The sequence below is a fragment of the Carlito syrichta genome, unplaced genomic scaffold (genome assembly GCF_000164805.1).
Source record: "Carlito syrichta isolate Samal-C Ts95f unplaced genomic scaffold, Tarsius_syrichta-2.0.1 Scaffold305874, whole genome shotgun sequence".
Lineage (NCBI taxonomy): Eukaryota > Metazoa > Chordata > Mammalia > Primates > Tarsiidae > Carlito > Carlito syrichta.
Genome location: NW_007249970.1, coordinates 157567 through 176014, shown reverse-complemented (window position 1 = coordinate 176014; position 18448 = coordinate 157567). Strand labels below are relative to the sequence as shown.

Genomic DNA, 18448 nt, shown 5'->3' with positions numbered 1-18448 from the left:
ATCAGCACAGCATGGTTTACTTAGATCAGCTTCCTCACATCCTAGGTCCCTCTGTCGGCTCTCCAGTAGGGCTGGGCTGGGCGCAGAGGCCACTGCTGCACAATGCCCCCGCCTTGGGTGACTTTGCAGGAAGAGAGGCCAGCTGGGAGTCCTGGTGGCCAATGCCACCCACATCCAAGTGTTTAGAGCCATATAAACAGGTTTCCAGGGCTGGAGGGACTGCACATCCTGGGCCCTGTGGCGTGCTGCAACGTGTGGACCCTGGGAGGATGGGTGGGCTGCTGCTGACTGCTCTTCTGACTCTTGCCTGCGTGCCCTGGGCCCAGGTGGCCTGGCTGGAAAGGTTGGACCCTAAGCAGGTAATAGCCCCCCTGCAGGTGGAGCAGACTAGTCCTGGGGGCCAGGCCCTTCTTTGAGGTCACATGGCTTCTGGGCTCCCCCTGCCTGGGGCCAGCCCAGACTAGCATGGGTGGCAGGGGATAACTGGGCCTATACCAGGGATACCTGGGGCTCCCCCTCTGGGTCAGAATGCCGGTGGGCCTCTTTCTGACCCTCCATTCTCCATGCAGTTTCTTGGGCCCTGGTACATCCTTGCTGTGGCCTCGTATGAAAGCGGTTACGCACTGCAGAGAGAAGAGAGGGCCATCCAGGGGGTCAGGGTGACCTTCACTCCGGAGAACAACCTACAGATGCTGTGGTCTCGGCACGGGTGAGAAGGCAGGTGCCCTGTGCCCTCTAGTCCTGTCAGGCCTTCCTTGGAGGGTGTGTCTGCAGCCACTGATTCCGCAGGCTGAGTCCCACCTGGCTCAGGCACAGGGCCGTGTGGAGGCTGCATATTGGGGACATATGGCCCCAGGGGCAGTCTGCCGCCGTCTGTGCTGCCCTTCCTTTCCTGCTGGGCTCTGTCTGGCCACCCACGTCTGTGTCCCTGCACTCTGGGCCTGGATAGCCTCTGGGTGGGACTCACACCTTCAACACTGCAAGTGGGGCTGGGTGCGGTGGCTCATAGCTATAATCCTAGCACTTTGGGTGACCGAGGTGGGAGGATTGTTTGAGTCCAGGAGTTTGAGACCAATCTGGACAACATAGTGAGATCCCATCCTTCCCCCAGTCTCTACAATAAAAAAAATTTAGCTGGGCATGGTGGCATGTGCCTGTAGTTTCAGCTACTCAGGAGGCTGAGGTAGAAGAATTTTTGCTTGAGCCCAGGAGGTTAAGGCTGCGGTGAGCCATGGTCATGCCACTGCACTCCAGCCTGAGTGACAGAGTGAGAACCCGACTCAAAAACAAACAAACAAATAAACAAACAATACCACAGCTGTGGATGCAGCTTCTGACCGCCCTGCTGGATGCTTCCTGTACTCGGCCCCTGGCTGTGGGCTCTGGTCAGAGAAGGGAAGCCTCTTCTCGTGCAGACCCCTTCTGAGTCTGCTGTTTGAAGTAGGGTTGTATGTAAGGACCTAAGAGCCTCTGATTCCTTCAACACATAAATCCCCGAATGAATGCTGTCATTGAGGCTGTTTGCCAAACGCCTTGTGGTGTCATGCTGGTTAGCCACAGCAGACCACATGCATGGCCAGAAGGAGGGTGGGGGATGGGGTGGACCAGGCTTCAGGGGTCAGGCCAGGGTAGGCATTAGCGCTGACATCCCTTCACAGAGGAGGGCCTGGTGGGAGGAATAGCAGGCACTTGCCTCTTGGCGGGCAGGCTCCAAAGCGAGGGCCTGGTCCGCTGAGCCAGGCACAAGGCCCACAGAGAGGCTTCCTCTCCTGTCCTCCCTGTGGTGCCTCCCACCTGTACCTGAACATGCCTGCAGGAGATGGCCCTGCTGCCCACCAAAGGGGGGTCAGGGGTGAGGTGGCAGCTTCCATGTGGCTTTTCTAGTTCTTTATTTTTATTATTATTATTTTTTTGAGTTAGGGTCTCACTTTGTGGCCCAGGCTGGAGTGCAGTGGCACAAGCACAGCTCACCACAGCCTCAACCTCCTGGGCTCAGGCAATCCTGCTTCCTCAGCCTCCCTAGTAGCTGGGACTATAGGAGCCACCACGCCTGGCTAATTTTCTTATATTTGTAGAGACAGAGTCTTACTATGTTGCCCAGGCTGGTCTCAAACATCTGGGCTCAAGTGATCCTTCTGCTTTGGCCTCCCACAGTGCTGGGATTACAGCCTGGCTGGCTTTCCTACTTCTTGCTGCTGTTTTCTCCCCCCACCCGCCTCCACCCTATGTGAACTTTACCAAACACCACCACTCCCTGCTGAGTATGCTCACACTGTGGGCTGATAGCTTGGGGGATGTGGGTGCTGTACCCCAAATTACAGAGCAGCCTTCAGCCCACTGAGCCTCCCTTTGCGTTCTCAGCCATGTCCATGTTCTCCATGTAGATGTGGCATCAGGGGGCTCTTGGGAAGTGAATGGGCGTCATCTGCGCTTCTCGGGGACCCTCCCAGATGGGATCAGACAGGCTGAGGGCAGGTTTCTGAGTGACAGGGGTATCTGGCAGAAAGGGGAGCAGCATTCCTTTTGCAGCCCCACTGGCCTACCAGCCCCACATGGCCCCCAGCTCTTGTCTCCCCTGTGGCTTCCAAGATCTGGGCCTACGCTGGTGACAGGCGTTTCCCTTCCAGACAGCAGGGCTGCAACCAGAGCATCGTGGAGCTGCTGAAAAGAGATGCGGGATGGGTGTATGAGAACCCCTGTGAGTTTGCTGGCCATGAGCCTCCCGGGCTGCAAGCCCTGAGGTGTCCAGGTGTCAGTTTCTCCTGGGCTGCACGGCTGCTGCAGTATCCAGGTCCCTGTTGGCCTCCACCGGGCTGCATGCCCCTGCCATGGTCAGGGCCCTGTCAGCTTCCCCCAGGCTGCACAGCCCCTACTGCCTCCAGGCCCCTATTAGAAGGACCAGCACGAGTGGGGAGAAAGTGTCTGACTCTGCCAGAGCTGGCAGTTCCCATTCCGGTAGCTCTTCCCTGCGAGAGTCAAGGATCTGACTCTGCGGCTGGGGTCAAAGGACTCGTGTCTTGCCCTGGTGAACTCCAACTTCTCAGGCCCAGCCTGGGACCCTGCCCACCACGGGTGCACGAGGACAGAGCTGGGGGTTCCGGGTGTACTGGGGGAGTCACCTGAGGTCCAAATCAGCCCCTCCATCCCTGCCCACACTGGCTCGGTGGCCCCAGACAACACAGCAGCCTCCCCACCCTGGGGCATCTGTTCCCTAGCCATAGGCGTGCTGGAGTACCGGGTGCTAAGCACCAACTTCAAAGACTACGCCATCATTTTCACCCAGCTGGACTTCGGGGATGAGTCCCTCAACGCCGTGGAGCTGTACAGTGAGTGGCCATGGGGGCCCGTGCAGGGCCAAGCTCCCTCCACCTTTGGACTGGCTGCACTGGCCACCCTGGTCCCCTCCCTTCCCCCTCCCTGCCCCCTCCCTGGTCCCCTTCCTGACCCCCTCCCTGACTCCCTCTCTGGTCTCTCCCTGTCCCCTTTCTTGTCTCCTTCTCAGACTCTCCCTGCCCCCCATCCCCTCTCTGACCGCTTCTCTGCTCCCTTACCGGCTATCAGAAGCTATCTCCCCATCTCCACAGGTCGGACGGAGACAGCCAGTCAGGAGGCCATGAAGGTCTTCACCAACTGGAGCAGGGGCCTGGGCTTTGTGCCTCAGGAGCAATCCCAGCTTCAGAAGGACTGTGAGTGATCAGAGGGGTGGCCACTGGGGAGCTTAGGGCCAGTTCTGGTGCCCACAGGGTGTGGTGAGGTGACCTCGATATGGGGCAGGTTTCCAGGATCTGCCTGTTTGGCTAGGGATCAAGCAGGGCTGAGGGTGTCTTCAGCCACCCACACCCAAAGTCAGGCTTGGGAGCTGGTCCCATCGCTGGCAGGGCTCATGGAGGTGCTGGGGCCAGGTATCCTCACAGCCGGTCTTCCCTCCCCTGTAGTCACATGCGCCCGAAAGATCCTTCAGGTGAGTTGCCCTCAACACCCCTGGGCTCCTCAGCAGAAGGAACTGCCCCATACGCCCATGGGGGGAGGACCCTGCACCTAACCCTGGGGCTGGTGGCTCAGCTGCCGGGAGGGGGCCTGAGGGTGGGTGCCTCTCTGGCGAGCCGCGTCCCCACACACTTCCTTGGTTTTCAGTGAAGCAGGGAACGGTGCCGCAGCATTCTGATGAGGCTGGCTGGGGGCTGCCTCCTTGCTGGGGCTCCGGGGCTCCAGGTCTCCGGCTCCAGATCAGAATAAAATGATTCTACCTACAAATCTGTCTGATTTTTCTCGCCTTACCCTGTGCCCACTGGCAAAGGAGCAGTCAGAGCCCTGCCTTCCTCAGGGCTCCAATTAGCACAGGGAGAGGAGGATGTGGCGGGGCATCACTAAGAACCATGGAACCACAGCCAACTCTGGGCCAAGGGGACTTGCTGCACCCAGGCCCTCGCCAGAGTCCTTTGGCTATGAGGACACCCAAGTTCAGGCCCCGGCTCAGAGGTGGGGACTGGCCCAGGGACACGGCCCTGAGGAGGCTGGCACCAGTGTCCACTAGATCACAGCTGGGATGCCATGGGATCCACGGAGTGCCCAGGACAGGTGGGCAGCAGCAGACACTGGTCCCAGCTCAGCAGGGTGGGAGGGGCCGTGGACCTCCAGGTCAACCTTCTCTGGGCCTGACCTTGTGGGTCTTCCAGTTTTCTAGTGGGTGTGGGAGCTGCCCAAGGTCCCCGGAGAAAACAGACCATGGGGTCCGCTGGGCTAGGTGCAGGGTTGGGGCTGTGCTCACACTGGGTGAGGGGAGATGCACACGGGGACCTCCGTCTTCAAGGCTAAGCATGCACATGCCTGCACATGTGAGCACCCACTCACATGTGCACACAGAAGCACACACTCAGGGTATATGAACAGAGGGGCACACACCTATCGGCACCCACACAATTATGGACATGAGCATACACTCATGGGCACACATACCGTATGGGCACACATGTACACACTCATGGGCACACACACACCCATGGGCATGCACACACAAATGCATACATATATGGCACACACACACATGGGCATGTGCACACATTCATGGGCATACACACACACAGGAACATACATTCATGGCCATGGGTACACATTCATGGGCATGCACACACATGTGCACATAGCCTATGGGCACACACACAGACATGCACAGGCACACACACTTATGGATATGTGCACACACTCATGGGTATGCACACACATGTGTACACAACTATGAGTGCGGGGGCCCGCCCCGCGAGGGTCATGGGAAGTGTTGAAGGAGAGACGGATAGGTGACGACGATCATATATCAGACACCTGCTTCTTGAACAGATGACAATTTAATGCTAGTTAATACAGAGCTTTTATACCATTTTTGAAGGGCAAGACAAAGAAAACTCTTTCACATTCATATCTTTTAAAAGTTACCAGCTAGTGGTCTTAGTAGCGAACAAAACCAAGATTCCCATAGGCTTTAGTAGCAAGCAAACCAAGATTCCCACAGGCTTCCAGACAACGTCTTATTCATAAAGCCAACAATGACACTCTCAGTCCAACGTCCCAAGTTACAAATGTTTCAAGAAAGTTTCTTTAAGTGTATATTTCTTTATGTGTCAGGAATATTCTCATCTTAGGCTCTTATGTTCTTCAGAGTCCTGTGATTGCCTCCCTTGTCCAGATGTCCTCGTTACTTTTCTCTTATCTTGCAGTGCTTGTTTCTAAAGAGAACTCAAAAGAAGCTTTTAGTAATGTTTCTCAGGCCCCTCAAGGTTACTTTCTGTTTTAGCTGATCTGTCATAAAAGTGTCTGATTATTATATTATGAGTTCAGTGAAAACCTACTCTATAAATGTTAACTTAGAGTTTTAACTATAGAATTAAGTAAAAACCTTAATATTAATCTTATCCTAAGTTAGTGAAAACAGTGTTATAAATCACCTACATAACTTCTAGATAAGTGCTAGAACTTACAATGAATTCATAATGAACTTATTATAAACCTGTGCTTCTAAAAAATCCTTATGTTTAAACACTAAACTGTATAATCCTAAATCTAATAAGGAGTGAATATACTTATATCATTTATACTTAAGCAATATCTAGTAACTTATAACCAAGTGAAAGAAAGCATTCTTGATGTGCTTCAGAGTTTAACCCTTGCATATGTTAGAATAGGCCAAGTGGCATAGTGGGAAAAATGGAAAAATAAACCATGATATTTCCAGGTTAGCTGTGATTCTTCGCATAAACATGCCATCTTCTTCTTTCATGACTGCACAGAATTTCTTCAGCTGTATCAACAGCAAAGATGGAAGACAGAAGGGCCTCAGCTGCCTGGGCTCGCTTTGCGGCCAGGGGTCCTCAGCGCACCTGGACTTTGTCATCAGGTGGGCCTCCAAGGCTGGCTCCCAACATATCCCCCTTTTTTGTTTTTTAATACGAAACCGTGAAATTCCGTGCTTAGTCGAGAGATGTTATTTTTCAATGATTTGAAGATGACTGGAAGCAAACATAACAGTAGCAAGATTATTCCTCCACAAATTCCCACATTGATTAATATAGACAATAATGATTTTTGATTGACAAATGAAGAAAAATTGTTATAGATTGACTGAGCCAATTGGGTGAATTCAAATTGTTTTTCAGCAGAGCTAATGTCTTGTACTTCCTGATGAAGCTTGGAGAGATCCAAACTTATGTTGGAATGGTTCCAAATTCCGGAGATATGATTTTTAATCCTATCCCAGGTATGAATAGACTTGTTCACTTGGAGAGGTGTAACACAAATCCATTTAAACTCTGAATGACATCTCAAAGCCAATTTAATTTTCAAGGCTACAAGTTCCTGTCCTATAATCAAAATAGCCTCTTCTAATGCATTAACTTTACTTTCTAATTTTTGGTCAATAATTTCTTGAGCTGCTAAAGCTAATGAGACATTCCTGGATAACTGATCTGTAAATGTAGCAGTATGTACTTCTTTAGCTAAGGTTATGGCTGAAACTGAAACTGAAGTAGCAATGGCTGTCAAAGCTGTAATTCCTAAAATTAAAGTTGCTATAAATCTTTTTGGTCATGACAACAGTGAGTTAACCTCATACCTAAACACTAAACAATATACATCATACCAAAGAGATGGAAGATTTACAGGAACCATTAAATAAGAAGGCTGTTTAAGAATCATAAATTCTCTATATAAATTAGAAAAAGTAAGACAATTAGTTAATTTATAATTTATAAAAGTAGTTTGATTTTTTAGGTAAACTAAAACATATTGGAAGAGAACTAGAACAACCTAAAAAGAATAATTATGATTAATAACAGTTTTGACCCATGATGAAAAAAGAGTGGGGCCTTTTAATAAAGAGGAAAGATTAGTAAAAACAGTTATAATCTTAGTATCCCATGTAACAGGCTGAAACACTAGAGGGTTTGGGATATAAGCCCAATAAGATTTTTTTTTTTAATAAATACAACCCACCTGGCTTGCTATAATAGCCAGTATAGCAATAAAAACAGTAGAGAGAGTAAGAGAAGTAATTTGAAACCAAACCAAGTCCTCTGCATCACGTATCAGCACTTTCAGCTGTCCCCAAGTTGGTGGTTTGTAGACTCTCGTGGAAGCAGCAGCCTCTCAAGAGCAAGACGTTTTAGTTGAGGAACGAGAGTTTCTTTTTCCTTGTTGTCAGCTGAGTTTAGGTAGTTTTGTTTCTGCTTTTGGGAGCCCAAATAGGTGAAGTAAACTGTGGGCATTCTGATGATGAAGGTCATGGAAAGTGGTAGCTGCTAATGAAGGAAAAGCAAAAAATTACATAGCCTCATTAATAAGAGCATTGCCTTAGATAATGGACTAAGGAAGGGTAGAATGAGTATGAATAATGAGTAGCATAAACAGGTTCTATACTAGCACAAATATGTAATTGAATGGTTTATAAAAGAACAATTATGTTAGTGGGAGAGAAGGAAGAGACAGCACGAAGACTAGCAGTTTTTAAATGACACAGTACACCTGTAACATAATGTTAGTGTCGAGATTAAAATTTTTTTGTAAAGACCTGACAAGCTGCAAACAGCTTAACTCGTTGAGTGGAATTATAATCTGTTTGAAAACAAGAAGTAACACCATTAATAACAGTAACCGCTGTTTCAGAAGAGGAGCCATCTGTAAAAACCAAGCTAGCATTTTGTAGAGGTTGAGCACTGGTAACCTGAAGAAAGATAAAAGAATGATTTTTTTTTTTTTTTGCAAAAGTAAGAAGTAGAAAAGGAGGATAGTGGGAGTCCACTTGCCCAGTAAAGTGGGCTACAGCTAACTGTCACACAGGGCATGTTCTACAAAGCCAAGTTATCTGAGGAGCAGTGTAAGGTACTACAATTAAATCAGGCTTATGGCCAAAAAACTTTTTGACTTTCACGTACCATGTTTGACATACTTAAGCCATTTTTCTTTAATGCTTGAACCTTCTATTTTTGTTTTATACCCTTTTTTTTCTTTCCCTTTCCTTTGTTTTTTCAAACAACCAGCCATTTATAATGTACCATACAAGATTTTTCCTATACAATTATTTCTCTTTCCTTTATTCTTTCTTACTAAAAACATACCTCATACCAACAATCTTTTTTACATTTTTCCTAACGTTAGAGCTCCAACCAAAGCAGTAAGTTTATAAGCAGTGGAAGGGCTTAGATAGGATTCAACATAAAACTATTAGGGAAATCCAAAGCTAAACAAAAGGCACCCAAAAGCACAATTGTGAGAGCAAAGAATAATATGAGGTTTAATTTTGTATATAATGTCCCTTTCCAATAATGGAGCTGAACATGGCACAACAAGGAAGGAGTGCTGAGACATTTTATATCCCAGAACACATGGAAGCAACAGCACAGTGAGGGGTCTGGATATAATGTCCTGCACCCCCACAACCAAAAGAGGTGAAAGAAGGATTGGACCGGGAAATTCAAGAAGAGCTGAGCATGTAGCTCTTGCTAAAGCGGTAAACAAAAGCTGAAACGCTTCCGGTTTATGTTTGTGGTCCTGCATTCTTTTCTTATTATTGTTAAAGACTATAAAGGCCTTGTCCAATAGCGTTAGTTGAAGGGTTTGTGGGCCCTTCTTTCTTTTTAGGAGTTTGTACCTAATGTCCAGTGTTGACTGGGAGACAAAATACATAGCCAAAAGAGCATGTCCTTCCAGAGAATTTAAACTGATATTAGTAAACTGCTGCAATGTCTCAGAGAGGCGACTTAGAAACATTGTTGAATTTTTATCTGGTTTTTGAAAAACCTTTTTTATTTGTCTTAGTAGCCTGTGGTTAGTTAACAGGATTAATTTATATGATTCCTATACTTTTGTCTGGAAAGAAGGTTGATATAGTCCCAGTTTAGATATAACTTGAGAGAAATTTATCATAAGAAAATGTTCAAACAAATAACTAACAAGGTTATAAACAGTAATGCCAGGAATTTCTGGAACCTGATGACTTTTTTCAGGTTGAGTGTTTTCACAGTTTTCATAGTAGCATTAACAGCCCTTAAATTTTGTATAAGTTTTCATTTACCTGATTTATTCTTAATAACAAATATAGGGGTTGTCCACGGACTAGTGGAAGGCTTAATGTGACCAGTTTCTAGTTGTTGCTGTTGCACCAAATCTTTTACTGCCTTAAGTTTTTCTGACGGCATAATTTACATTATGATAGGGAAAGCTATACTTAAACTCCCTTTCCTGCAATTTAACTATTTGATTCTTTAGCGTTTGATGGGCTCTTTCAACTATAGCTTGACCCTGAGAGTTATAAGGAATTCCTGTGGAATGAGAAACGCCAAATTGGACACAAAAACATTGAAAAGTCTTGTATGTATAAGCAGGAGCATTATCAGTTATAATTGTTTTGCAATACCCAATTGTGAAAAGCAAAATCTCAGAGGGGAGAGAGTTGGAATGTGAAACTGGTACCTTTCTGTATTTAGTTGCAGCTTTTGGTGGTGAATTTTATGGGATTGCTGAGCTTAATTACTAAAGAATCTTCAAGGGAGAGACACATGGCTAATTTTGTCAAGGCATTTGCTAATTGATTACCTTGACTTAGAAGTTCAGGGAGTCCTGAATGAGATTTAATATGACCTATAAAAATTGAGTGGTTTCTAACAATTATTAAATGCTGTAATTGAACAAGTAAATCAAGAATAGTTATCTTATTAACAGGAATGGTGGCTGTTTCAATATGAGGAAACAGTCCTTTTATATAACAAGAATTAGTATAGCCAATTCTCTTTTACTTTAATGGGAATTTTATTAACCTTTTGTTGTGGATTTAAGACATTTTTAATTATATTTCACAATGCGAAAGCATTTACAGGGATCTTATTAGGTCCGTGCAAAGTATAACAGAGTTTAAGTTTTTTCCCCAACTTAGGTCCAAATAGCCAAATCAACGGTGCCTTCTTGAGGGAACCAGGGACATTTTGCCTGGACAAATCACAAAAAATGAGCCAATCGAGTAGAAGACACCTTAATTCCTTTTTTAGACAACGTATCGAGTAAGACATTTATAAACAGTCTCCTGCGTTTAGACTGTTTCTAGCCCATGAGTGTATCAGGGCTCTAGCACTTCCCACCTATTCTTTCCCTGCTTATCTCTGCAGTGGGGCCCACAGCGCCCCAGGTGAGGTCCTATCTGTCCCGAAAAGAAAGAGAAAAGATTACCTTCAAGCTCCCAGGCCAACAATGACACTCTCAGCCTCCAAGGCTGGCTCCCAACATATGAACAAACACAAATTCATGAGCATGGGCACATTCATGGGCATGGGCATACACTCATGGGTATGCACACACACTTGTGGGCATATGCATATACGCGCATAAACTTACAGACATGTATACACATTTATGGGCACAGCACTCATGGGCATATGCACATAGAACATACACACCCAGCCCCTGCCTGCCTGCTGGCACCTGCTCAGCCACTTCGAAGTCCCCCACATGCACGTCTGCCAAGAAGTGCAGTCCCAGCAACTCACTGCTGTGCGTGGGGCTAGGGGCCCAGGGTTGTCGTGCGTTGCAGGGCACACGTGGTGACCCCAGGCCAGGATATTGAGGGTATGAGGGTCTCAGAGCCTCTCTGTGGCTCCATCTTCAGGAGCTGCCAGTCAGTTCGATGTGCCTGTGCTGAAACCCGGGGGGCAGCCTCTGAGCCAGCAGGGTGGGGTCAGAGCCCAGAGCCACACCTGCCTCCCCCGGTTCCCGCCCACCTCAGGCTAGCTCCAGGCTCAGGGAGACTTAAACTCAGAGTCCAGCTTGGCCTTGGCTGCTGAGGGAGGAGGTTGAGGATGAGACTACGGCCGCCTGTCCTGGTGCTGCTTTTGGTCCTGGCTGTGGGGTCCCAGGTGCAGGTGCGGTACGCCAAGGACTCCCAAATTGTCAACTGGAACAAGGTAAACCATGCACCCATGGGTCCTTGAGCCACCTGGGGACAGGGAGCTGGGACTGTCTTGGGACTTGCTACTGCAGAAGCTCCTGACCCCCCAGGGACAGGGCAGCAGGCCAAGGCACGAGGTCTACTGGGCCCCAAGGACTGTCCACCTGGCCTCTTCCACCACAGCCCCTAGCCTGGGGCCCTCGAGGTGTGCAGCAAAGGTAGCTGGGAGCCCTGAAGAGGGGACAGGGTGGATGGGTCCAGAGTCCCAGGAGGGCAGAGGAGAGAAGAGACAGGCAGGGCATGTTTTGGAGTAAGAAGGCTAGCAGGAAGTTTCCAGAAAGGTGCAGGATGGACCATGGGCACAGCACCTGAAGTCCCACAGTGCCCAGAGTGTCAGGTCTGCAGCAGGAAGAGCCAGGGGGCAAGAAGAGAAGGGTCGAGTGGTCCCTGGTCCCTGGGAGGCCCACATGGGAGGGAGCCAGGGCTTGGGATCGGCAGGAGCTCCCACCCACCAAGTCCATACACAGCCCTGTGCTGTCCCAGACCCTGACCTACTGGGTATCTGCAGGTCCATGGCCCTCTGGAGCCTCCAGGGCCTAAGGCAGGGGTTGGGCATTGGCTGGGCCTTGGGGAAGGGCCCTTTTCCAGTGGGTTCCCCTGGGAAGTCTCTGGGTGGGGGACAGCCGCAAGGTGATAGCTCCAGATCCTATCCTTCCAACACTGCCCTCCACAGTTTTCAGGGTTCTGGTACATCCTGGCCACAGCCACTGACGCCGGGGGATTCTTGCCAGCCAGAGACAAGAGGAAGTTGGGGGCATCTGTGGTGAAGGTGACCCACAAGGGCCAGCTCAAGATCATCATGGCCTTTAGCCGGTGAGTGGGGTGGGCATCACCCCTCCCAGGATGGGGGAAGGGAGCAGTGTTGGAAGGGAGTTCAGGCAGGAAGTCCCACCAGGATCACCCGTCTTGCCTTCAGGTGGAGACAGACCCCAGACGTCTTCCGGGGGGGCTAGGTGGCCAGGGGAGAAGGGGGAATCTGGCCTGGAGTCTTCAGTCCCTACTGTCCCCAGGTTGCATGGCTGCCAGTCCCAGGAGGTGATCCTGAAGAAGGACCGGAAGAAGGCTGTGTTCAGGAACACGCGTGCGTAGGCGGCCGAGAGGAAGGTGTGGGAAGGCGGGATGCTTCCTGGGCTTCTCGGCTGCTGGGAGCTGGGCAAGACATGTCTGACCACCTGTGGCTCCCAGGAGCCCATGGCAGGCGGGTGGCCAGGTTGGCTTGGTCCTGGAGCCGTGCCTGGGGGTGAGGTTCAGGCCAGGGACTCAGCCCCTTGGGAGGGATGCCAGGACAGGGCTGGGCCCCTGAGGCCTCAGACACCAGTGGGGGTGGGGGAGCGTGGGCCACCCTGTCTAGGCACAAGCAGCCCAAGCTTCTCTCGCAGTGAGAGGGGTGAAGGCCTTCCATGTGTTGGCCACCGACTACAGCTCCGGCCTGGTCTATCTCCGCCTGGGGCGGGCGGCCCACACCTACAAAAGCTTGCTGCTCTTTGGTGAGTGGGTGTGGGGGGGGGCTGCAGGGAGGAGGGAGGAAGAGAGGGAGGGAAGGGGAGGGAGGAGGAGAGGCAGAGGGAGGGGGAAGGAAGGCAGAAGGAAGGAGAGAGTAAGAGAAGGCGGGAGGGAAGGAAGGACCCACTGGGCACTGGCAGAGGGAGTGATGGGGGGTGGGTGGTCAGAGCAGTGGGGAGAGGGGCAGCGGAAGTGGAGACCACAGTGGGCAGGACCTGGAGGTCCCAAAGCAGGGATAGGGGACATCACGGGGGGCATCAGGGAGAGGTCGCAGAGTAAGTCACCTGTCCATGGGATGCAGAGGCACTGGGATGGGAAGGGGCAGGTTCCAAAGCCCGGGTGGGGGAGGGCTGCTGGACACCACAGGGATGAGGAGGAGGCATGGGGGTGCAGGCAAGATCTGCCCAGACGAAGGGTGCTGTGGGTGTTAAGGGGCTTGGGCCCACTTCCAGGTACCAAGCCTGTGGGTGCAGGGCAAGGAGTGGCCCTGCGGGGGTGTGGTACTGAGGTCTCAGTAGAGGGGTGGGCACGTTTGGGATGTGATGGCCAAGGGACTGGCAGGAGGGGCTCAGGTGAGCAGGGAGGGCTTTCGAGTGACTGCCATCTGTAGTGGCCCCAGTTCCCAGGTGCTTTTACACTCGAGCTTTGAGGACCATTAGGGGCTGCGGTGTAGGGACGGGGCCAGGGTACAGAACCTGAATCGGCCAGAACTGGAGTCTCAGAGGTTGTGATTCTGACCCCACCTGCAGATAGACAGAACATATCGAGCTTCCAGAGCCTGAAGGAGTTCATGGACACGTGCGACATCTTGGCACTCACCCAGGCGGCTGTTGTCCTTCCGAAAGATGGTGAACTGTGGCCCCAGGCTTAGACAGTTGACCACTGGGGGAAGCAGAGAGGAAAGAATTTGTGAGCTGTTTTTAAGTCCTAAAGCCCACCTTGAAGGCCATCCAAATGTGCCTGAGCCAGGGCGCCAGGATGAGGCTTGGGCTGGTGGTCCCACACGGACAGTAAGAAGAGACATCATCAGCCAGGGACCCTATGGCTGCCGCTGCAGAACTGGGGCTGATGGTCTGGTTCTCAGCAGTGCCCAAGAGCACTCCATATGAGACTGGGGAGCGATCCCAGCGGGTGTGTCTATGGCACGTGTGGCCCCCTCAGGATGGCCAGCCCACTAATGGCCATCTCCCTCTCCTACAGCTTCCTGTGCACACACCATCCTGCCCTGAGAACCTGCGACCTCTGCTCTTCCCTTTCGACTTGTGGTCCTCCCAGACCCTGAGAGTATTGTTCCAGATGACAGATCTTCACATTCACAGGCTTGTTGAGAGGTGTTTGGTGACCCTGGGTCACCGATGGTGTGAAAATCAAGCAGCCCTAACCTAAGCGGGGATCCTTTATGATTATAGAGATTTGGAGGTAGGAGGACACACACTGATCAGACTCCTTCCCCTGTGTCCTCTGAGCACACTGCAGGCATGCTACTGTTTGTCATCTGCTGTGAAACAGACCACGGGCAGATCCAGTGTAACGCTTGCTGCACGCCTTCTCTTACACAGCCGCCCAGTTCCCCTTGACACTCTACACTTCCTCAGGAAGCTATTTGCTCACCCTTCAAGCACAGCTAGCATCAGCATGTGCCGGGCATTGTTCTAGCTACTGGAGGAAAGCGGGGAGTAAAATAGGCAATTGCAGCTCTAGAACTAATGCTGTCTAAGGAGAGGCCAACAGCAGCTATGTTGGCCAGACAGACATTATAGACCCTGAGGCGTGTGTCCAGGTACAACACGTGCCTAATGGTAGCAAATCTGACTCATTCCATCCAGGGGGAGGGTCAGGGAGAACTTCCCAGAGGAAGTGGCCCTTGTGAAGGCGGTGGGCGTTGAGTCAGTTCTGTTATGATTTGGGGAGCAGGGGCACATCCTCTTCTCTAGCTGGTTGTGGTGGTGTACACCTGTAATCCCAGCGATTTGTAAAGCTGAGGTGAGAGGATCGTTTGGGCCCAGGAGTTTGAGATCAGCCTGGGCAACATAGTGAAATCCTGTGACTACAAAAACCCTAAAAAATTTAGCTGGGCATGGTGGCTTTGGCCCTTGACAGTCCCCCTGGGAGAATGTTGCTGGGCCTCCCCTCTCCTCTTCTAGGAGAGGCTCCTGGAAGTTGTGACTTGGGCGTGACTCTTAGTGGGTGTTCTCTGGGGTTTGAGGCTCTGCCCTCCAAGACATCCTTCCTTGTCACTAGTTCCTGTCTCACTCTGGCCACTTCTGAAGATGTTGGAAAATGTGTCTGGTGGGCAATGTTCCCCACCTGTTTCCTGCCTGGAGAAAGAGGGGTCCAGGGGCCTTTCTACATTCTGAACTGGGTCAGTCAGTGCTTTTGCCAATACAGCTTCTTAAAAAACATTGTGAGTTTCCTGTGTATTTGATTGCAATTTACTTCAATTAATACACTTCTGTTCTCATAGAACAGTCTTTGTTTTCTAGAGTTTTATATAAATGGAATCATACTGCACACTCTCCTTGTTATGGAAAACCTGGCTTCTTTGCTCAACATAATTACTTTGAAACCCATCCATGTTATTTTGTATATCAATAATTGATTCCTTTTCATTGATGACTAGTGTTCTTTGCATGGCACCAGGTTGAATTTTAGATTGTTTAATACTGGATTTTTTTTTGTGTGTGCTCTTTTAAATACTTTTGTGGGCAAAAGCCAGATCCACAACTCCATAGGACACATGCCTCTGTCTGTATTTTATTTTATTTTTTGAGTCAGAGTCTCACTCTGTCACCCAAGCTGGAGTGCAGTGACATGATCACGGCTCACCACAGCCTCAACCACCTGGACCCAGGCAATCCTTTTACCTCAGCCTCCCAAGTAGCTGGAACCACAGGTGCATGCTACCACACCTTGCTATTTTTTTAAAAATTTGTAAAGACAAGGTCTCGCTATGTCGCCCAGGCTGGTCTCATACCCCTGGGCTCAAGCATTCCCCTCACCTCCCAAAAGTTCTGGGATGGCAGGTGTGAGCCACTATACCCAGCTAGCACCCTACTTTAAAGCTGCCACAGGGACCTGGCAAGTGTGTGGTCTTGATAAATTTTGGCCTATGGAGCCAAATTTGAGATGGGGAAACTTCCATTACCTAGAACATTCTAAAGAGCCCCTCTGTGTCATTCTACCTCAAACCCAACCCAGGGTACCACAGGCCAGCTTTCTGTTCTACTTTCTAGAGTTTTATATAAATGAAATCAGACTGCACACACTCCATGTTACAGGAGATCTGGCATCTTCACTCAGCATAATTACATTAAGAGTCATCTGTTCACTTTGTGCATCAATAGTATATTCTTTTTCATTGTTGACTAGTGTTCTTTGTGTAGCACCAGGTTGAATTTATATATATATATAAAATTTTTTTTAAATTGTAGTCTCACTCTGTTACCCAGGCTGAAGCTGGGATTACAGGTGTGTATCACCAGGCCCAACTACTTTTTTTTTTGTTTTTGTATTGTTTTTTCTAGAGACAAGGTCTCTCTATGTTGCCCAGGCTGGTCTCAGACTCCTGGGCTCAAGTGATCATCCCACCTCAGTCTCCTAAAGTACTGGAATTACAGACATGAGCCACTGTGCCCAGCTGCCAGGTAAGCCACTGTGCCCAGATGCCAGGTTGAATTTTAGATTTTTAGTGTTGGCTTGGTTTTTTTTTTGTTTGTTTGGTTTTTTTGGTACTCCTTTAAATACTTTTGAGATTTGTTCTAAGATACAATTAAATTACTTGGAAACAGTTTGATTTTTTTGAACTTTCTTTGAAGCTTTGCTGGGTAGGACAGAGCAGTCTTTCAGTTAGGGTTAAAGACCCGATCGTTCCAATTAGTGAGCCGATGCCCTGATGGAGGGTGACAGGTTCCCACCAGGTGAGCAGTACATCTACTGCTACTGCTCGAATCCTGAAGGTCGGGCGGTAAGCCAAGGCCACGGTGCCTGGCCAAGAAGCAAGTGTCCCTGAGAACCCAATATCCCAGAGCATGTCTGAGGACACACCAAGAAAAACAGTCTCATCACACACAGAAAACAGTCAGAAAAGCAACTTAAAAGCAGTTTAGGGCAGGGCTCGGTGGCTCAGCCTGTAATCCCAGCATTTTGGGAGGCCGAGGTGACTGGATTGCCTGAGCCCACGGGTTCGAGACCAGCCAGCGCAACTTGGCGAGACCTCATCTCTACAATAAATCAAAAATTAGCCGAGTGTGGTAGCACATGCCTGTAGTTCTGGCCACTTGGAAGGCTGAGGTGGAAGGATTGCCAGCAGGTCAACACTGGGGTGGCCATAAGCATGTCACTGCACTCCAGCCTGGGCAACGAAGTGAGACTCCAACTCCAAAAAAAAAAAAAAAAATGCAGTTTAGGCCGAGTGCAGTGACTCACTCCCAGCACTTTGGAAGGCAGATGTGAGACGACTGATTAAGCCCGGAAGTTTGAGATCAGCCTGGGCAACATAGTGAGACCTTGTCTCTACTAAAAAATAAAAATTAAATTTAAAAAATAGCTGGGTGTGCTAATGCACACCTGTAATACCAGCACTTTGGGAGGTCGAGGTGGAAGGACTGCTTGAGCCCAAGAATTTGAGACCAGCCTGGGCGTTAGAGTGAGACTTCGTCTCTACCAAAAAATAAAAATAGCTGGGTATGTTGGTGCATGCCTGCAGTCCCAGCTACTCTGGAGGCTGAGAAAGAAGGATCACTTGAGTCCAGGAGGTCGAGGCTGCAATGAGCCATGATCATGCTACCACACTCCAGTCTGGGCAACAGAATGAGACCCGAGACCCTGACTCAAGAATAAAAGCAGCATAGAGGTGGGTGACAGGCAAGTCTCTGGAGCTGTTCTGCTGCCCCCAAGAGTGCCTTGTGTGTGAGTCCTAATAAGCTCATCTCCTCACTTCGCTGGACTCATCCGAGACCCTGCTGGCCTTGGACTTCTGGCCTCTACCTCCTGGCTGAAGTGCTTTGTGATGGCCAACCCAGATGGCTCTGACAAGCACAGGTGAATTGCAGGGGAGCCCACAAGGAGGCCCACAGCCTTCACCTGCTCGTATCCCGTGTTTCCTGAGGAGGGTATGGTCTCGAACACCCTGTTCCCACTGGGCCATCTAGGTGTGTGGCAGAAGAAGCTCCTCCCATTGGGAGGCGAGGGCCCTGGGCTGGTGGGCATCGTGTCCAGAAGCAGGTGCCTCTAGCAGGCAATGGAGACGAGCGCTTTCTGCAGGTGTGGCCCAAGCATCTGGAGCTCAGGGCCTTCTCTGCACCATAGATGCAACGTCTCCATGCAGGGGCAAGGGAGAAGGAGGCGGGGCCACTCCAATCTTCCCACTTTCAAGGCCTGGGCTGCCCCCAGGCCAGGCGGCATCCTGATGTGTCCTCTTGCAGCCAAGCCACCAGGGTCCACAAAAATGGTTCTTTCCACAGG

At 50.0% G+C, this 18448-nt stretch overlaps 2 protein-coding genes across 2 annotated transcripts; both read left to right on the top strand.

The window, feature by feature from the left end:
- The first annotated feature begins 269 nt into the window (after positions 1–269).
- Positions 270–4137, top strand: LCN6 (lipocalin 6). The gene is made up of 6 exons (XM_008062885.2): positions 270–359; positions 570–709; positions 2628–2698; positions 3216–3326; positions 3585–3686; positions 3995–4137. Exons 1-6 carry the CDS (start codon positions 270–272, stop codon positions 4135–4137), a joined length of 657 nt encoding a protein of 218 aa, XP_008061076.2.
- A 7196-nt stretch (positions 4138–11333) lies between these two features.
- LCN10 (lipocalin 10) lies at positions 11334–14562 on the top strand. The gene is given in 8 exon segments (XM_021714921.1): positions 11334–11438; positions 12156–12295; positions 12493–12574; positions 12834–12969; positions 13735–13833; positions 13931–14061; positions 14186–14269; positions 14395–14562. Coding segments are annotated over 8 exon segments (945 nt in total).
- Positions 14563–18448: the final 3886 nt, after the last annotated feature.